The 5,646-nt window shown below is 37.4% G+C and overlaps 1 protein-coding gene across 1 annotated transcript; it reads left to right on the top strand.

The window, feature by feature from the left end:
• Nucleotides 1-558: 558 nt before the first annotated feature.
• Nucleotides 559-2,314, top strand: LOC105057517 (probable ribose-5-phosphate isomerase 3, chloroplastic). The gene is made up of 3 exons (XM_019849467.3): nucleotides 559-1,044; nucleotides 1,570-2,025; nucleotides 2,142-2,314. Exons 1-2 carry the CDS (start codon nucleotides 574-576, stop codon nucleotides 2,005-2,007), a joined length of 909 nt encoding a protein of 302 aa, XP_019705026.2. The 5' UTR covers nucleotides 559-573; the 3' UTR covers nucleotides 2,008-2,025; nucleotides 2,142-2,314.
• The last annotated feature ends 3,332 nt before the right edge of the window (nucleotides 2,315-5,646 follow it).

Here is a 5,646-nt window from a genome sequence, read left to right as displayed (position 1 = left end):
AATATCCTATTTTGTTTATAATCCTACTTATTGATATCGCACTAACAATCTTTTAAGAAAAATATATAACTATATTACTATTAATTTATCATTTATTTAATAATAATTTAAATATTTTATTTATATCTATATTTATATTTATATTTATATTTTAATATTTTATTTATATATATTTATTTAAAATATATATAAATATACACTTTTATATCTGACCGATATTTATGTCTGTGTCCATCAAATAAATAAATACGGATATCATCTAAATATCCAATCCATATCTAGGCCGCCTCCAACCTCAATGAATAGACCCCACCAACCTCCCACGCACCTGCTCCAACAACCTCCCACGCACCTGCTCCAACGCCCACCCGAAAACCCCAGCACGAGAAGCAGAAACGTCCAAACCAAGAATCCATCATCCATCGGCAAACCAAAATAAGCTCCATCCCACCCATCCACCACCACCACTCACTCCCCTTCCCTTGATCCCCAGTCCCCTCATACCCTCCCCTCCCTCCAAAACCCTCTTTTGCCCACCCTAACCCCAACACCACCCATCCCCCATCCCTCCCCATGGCCACCTTGACCCTCCTCCCCTCTTCTTCCTCTTCCTCCCCCTCCTCCTCCTCCTCCTCCTCCTCCTCCACCCTCAAATCCTCTTTCGTCCTCCGCCGCCATGCCCTCGCCCTCCGCCCCTCCTTCCTCCCATCCCCCCACCGCCGCCCCGTGACCCCCATCCGAGCCCTCTCCTCCCCTTCCCCCTCCCCGGCCACCGCCCTCACCCAGGACGACCTCAAGAAGCTCGCCGCCGTGAAGGCCGTCGACTACGTCACCAGTGGCATGGTCCTCGGCCTCGGCACCGGCTCCACCGCCGCCTTCGTCGTTTCCGAGATCGGGGCGCTCCTTGCCTCCGGCAAACTCACTGACATCGTCGGCGTCCCCACCTCCAAGCGCACCTTCGAGCAGGCTAAGTCCCTCGGGATCCCCCTCTCCACCCTTGACGATCACCCCCGCCTTAACCTTGCCATTGATGGCGCTGATGAGGTGAAATCTCAATTTCTATTTAGCGTCGGAACCATCTCACTTATTTATTTCTCTCTTTTTCGGCCTCCTCGAAAAGAAAGTTGGAATCTTTAGCTTTTTTTCTCAAAAAATAAAAAACAAGTTGGGACTTTTAGCTTTCTGTCGCAAAAAAAAGTTCAGGTTTTTAGCCTGTTGAGTTGTTCTGTTTGATTAGAGTCGGTTGGATTGAATCCTCTGCATGTTTTTGTTGCTTTTAGCCTGTTGGGTGAACATATTCCTATATGATTCCTGGTATTAACACGCACAATGTTTCGTTGACTGATTGATTGATAACTTTTGATAATGGTAACCACTGTAAATAACTTGATGGTTTCATGAATATTGTATTAGAAGCATGGCATTATTCTTTTGTGAATTTTTGCTGTTCTTTTCTTTTAGTTGTTGTAATTTTTGTTATTGTTCATAAGATTTGTTGTAATTTTCAATATTGTTCATGAGATTTGTTCGTTTGAACTTTATATAGAATGTGAATTTGTACTGAAACAGGTGGACCCAGATCTTAACCTCGTGAAAGGACGTGGAGGGGCTCTTCTTAGGGAGAAGATGGTCGAAGCTGCATCGGATAAATTCGTTGTGGTTGTGGATGAGACGAAACTCGTCACTGGTTTGGGTGGGAGTGGGCTGGCAATGCCTGTGGAAGTTGTGCAGTTCTGCTGGAAGTATAACCAGACAAGGCTGCAAGAATTATTTAAAGAAGAAGGATGTGAGGCCAAGCTAAGATTGGATGCTGATGGAAAGCCTTATATTACTGACAATTCAAACTACATTGTGGATTTGTACTTCAAAACACCGATTAAGGATGCACCAGCTGCAGGAAAGGAGATCTCAACCTTGGAAGGGGTTGTAGAGCATGGGTTGTTTTTGGACATGACAAGTGCAGTTATTATTGCAGGAAAAGATGGTGTAAGCATAAAGTCCAAATGAATTTATCAAGAGATATGTGTAAGTACACCCTTAATCGACTTTTCTTCCTTCTTTTGGATGTACACTTCGTTATATAGCCGAATAATGTAGGCTTCAATTGAGACATGTATTTATTTTCAACATTATCTTTTCAGGGGTTGAATTTGGTTTCCTTCAAGTGAGTAAAGAAATGATGGGAGAATCGTTATGTTCAAAGTGAACCCATTGTTAGTTTTGGATGCTATCATGTAATTTGCTTCTATTCTTATATTTCACTCTCTGCATGACTTATAATTGTCCAAATGAAAGGAGGGATTTGTTCTGTGCCTATGAAATTCCTATATTCAGATGTGCATAGAACTTTCAGTAATTATATCTTTTATGTTGACTTAGTGCCTTGTTACTTTTATAAGTAACATCTGATCAAGGAAAAAAAAATACTGTCATCAACCAAAAACGTAGATGTGCATCATAATTTTTTTTCTAAGGACAAAAGTGGATGTGAATAGTAATCATCCTTTGTGTATTTTCATTGTCTTGGTGCGCCAATAATTTCTAGAACCTAAATGAATTGGTTTAAGGTTGATAAGCTTTAGTTGATGAGAGTAACAATTGAAGTGGGTCATCACCATACCTTGTGATGAACATTCTGGCTTCGCTTAATGTAATACTTGGTTTTGTAATTGGCACAACAAGCAGGTGCACTATCTGGCAGTGTTTATCTGGTAAAACCAGGGTATAGCGACAAACACAGAAGATTGATGAAGTAAGCTTTCAGTAGAATTAAATCTATTGAGCCAATAAGCAAGTGATCATGTGTTCGTCAATAACAATTTTGCAAGCCCAGCTTGCCAAATCAAATAATGTTTATCACTTGAATGACAACCTTGAACACAAACCAGTTTCTTGTACCGACTATTTTGGCTCGGCCAGTTTTAATCGCTATGCATCTTTTGAGCTTTTTATAACAGCCAAATTTTGTTTGTATCATTCTAATGTGGATTATGTGTAGGGATAACTTGTGTGGTTACACTTAAGCAAACGTTATTGATTTAAAAGTTATGTAACTTAGAAGCAGCATATTTAGTTACAGTCAGTCCGTTCCCTTCTTAGGTTAACCTAGTCTATAGGTGACTAGGTGACATTCTAATTTCCTCTCTTGGCTCTTGCAAGACACGTTTCCACTGGTTAGCTTTGTATTTTTCGCTCCAGCTGGTAGCTCATAATTTTCAACACCGTTCTATACTTTCCTATGCAGGCCGGCTTAAATATCCTCTTTTCCTATTCCTTTTGCTTGTTTGTGAAAGATATGTTGCAACTCTGTTGCTGGGTTGTCAATATTAGCTGCAACAACATAACAGATTCATCCTTTCCTCCGCCAGCAGAAACCATTTTCTTCTTGCATTCATCAAACATTTTATTGCAGTCAACATCTAAAGGTTCCTTGCATGTTTTATTTTGTTGTTTTACTGGTTATTGCTTTATTACCATAAACAATATCCCTTATCTTGACTATTTGAGGGCAGCCAGCCACTTTTGACTGCCTTCCAGGCAAAATTTGCTTCAAATCTTATCTATGGGCATGTTGAGTAATATCAGTGTTTCCTTCCTTTTCTATTCTGTTGTTCTTGAATACATGTTTTATTTAGATTTTTAAAATCTGTTCAAGGTCTATATTTTTTGAGAGAATGGTCAGTTCCTCTTTATCAGCTGTCAGGTTCATGCCTGGATTTAGTTGCTGCAATTTAAACAAAAGCTTTAACTTAATGCTGTTGCAAGGGAATGCAACTAAATAACATGCATACATTATTTCAAGAAATCTGGCCACAAATATAGATTACAGTCTGCCACTAACAACATATGCTCAAAATTTTAAGTTAAAAATTTCCTTTCTGGAAAAATCTATAATTCTATATAATTCTTGTTGAATAGTTAATGTTTCATATGAAAATTACAATTTCGTTAAGATATATTGTTAAACTTTCATCAATGTAAAATGTATCAAGTAGTCAGCTAATCTAATGTGCTTATTGCATAAAAGATAGGGTAAAACTCATTTCGTACATAAAACTCCCTAAACCTGTTTTGAATCAAACATAAATTCCTAGTTTCGTTGATGACTTCTCAATTTAATTTTTCTGTCCATCATGTTTCCCTGATTTTGTGCAACTAGAAAAAATAAACAGCCAAACACCCTAGAAAGCCTCAAACTCACTTCCTCAAGCCATTCATTATCCACAATTTTATATTCTTTTATCACTTTTGATTTTGTGAATTCAACCCTTTGCAGGTGTTCTAAAGTTATTGCTGCGAGCTGTGATATCACTGTTAAAGAGGGTTCAAGGATACAGAGTAATTGTGGTAGATTTTTTATTTCAAAAATAATATTTTTAAAGAATGGGAGGGAGATCCACTTGCCCTAAAAAACCTAGGTCCGGACGTGGATTCTAAGCAGAGAGGTGCGACCACTATGGCAAGCTCCAGTCTACAATAATTGTGGCAGAGTCTTGAGGTAAATATTTGGTGAAATTATAAAGAATAAGATGAAGAATAGTTATGTTAAATGGTGTGGTAATTTACTGGGACGACATGAACATATCCAATGACAATTGTATGGAGGATTAGGTAGAGAGGGGGTTGGATGTTGTCAAAGGTTCATAAATTATCAAGGTAAGACCTTAAAGTTCACTGCTGAGAGAGAATATTTGGAAGAGCTTGTGGATAGCCCCAAATGGATGGTTGAAGAAGTAGTATTCTAAAAGAGCTGAAGCTATGGATCCTTTTTGGGTGTTTCAACATGATCGTGCGAATGAAACCCAAAGAAATAAGGCAAATTGTGCACCGCGGGTGGTGTAGAAAATTCGATGTGAAGTGCATCATCTTGTTCGATCGGTCCATGCAATCATTATTTTTTATTTAATATCTGTAAATTAATTTTTTCATTTAAAAATTTTATATAATAAAAATATCTATATTCTTTGATAAAATTATGACATCTTATGTCCATATTATGATATTCTGCATTCATAAAGTTATAATTTTTATTCATATGATTCATAATATAATGCAGCATATCATAATATGTGAAGGGTGTCATAATTTTTTCTAAAAAATAGAGGTATTTTCATCATTCAAAATTTTAAAACGAAAAAATCGATCTGCAGGCATTAAATGCACGTTAGAAAATGGTTGGACAAAAATATTTATTCCATATTATGATATTTTGGATTATATTATGACATCTTAGGTTATAATATACTGCAAGATGTCATAATTTTTTTTTAAAGGACAGGAGTATTAAATGTATATTAAAAAATGATGATTATGTGGATCAATCAGATAAAATAATGTATTTCGCATTGAATTTTCTGTATCGATGCATAAAAAATTTCTCAAAAAATAAATTGGTCTATTATACAGTCCGGAGGTGCGTCCCCACCGCACCCCTTCCTGCTACATGCTACTTCAAAGCTTCTGCCCAGGAGACATAGGATAACTGATGCTCTACCGTACGAAAGTCCTGTTGGTTTATGAATGTACCTCCTTGCCTTGTCTCTTTTTAACCTTCTCATCTCTTTTACATAGGATCAAGATAGTTTCCTCATCTCCTTTTAACCTTCTCCGATAAAATGGAGTACTCATACAAATTTAATATAAATA

The sequence above is a fragment of the Elaeis guineensis genome, chromosome 2 (assembly GCF_000442705.2).
Source record: "Elaeis guineensis isolate ETL-2024a chromosome 2, EG11, whole genome shotgun sequence".
NCBI lineage: Eukaryota > Viridiplantae > Streptophyta > Magnoliopsida > Arecales > Arecaceae > Elaeis > Elaeis guineensis.
This window is presented reverse-complemented; position numbering and strand designations above follow the sequence as displayed.

Bases quoted from the DNA above. Each gene is read 5' to 3' on its own strand.
- LOC105057517 (XM_019849467.3), top strand. From the start codon at position 574: ATGGCCACCTTGACCCTCCTCCCCTCTTCTTCCTCTTCCTCCCCCTCC. The intron at 1,045-1,569 runs GTGAAATCTCAA...GTACTGAAACAG, and splicing joins CCATTGATGGCGCTGATGAG to GTGGACCCAGATCTTAACCT.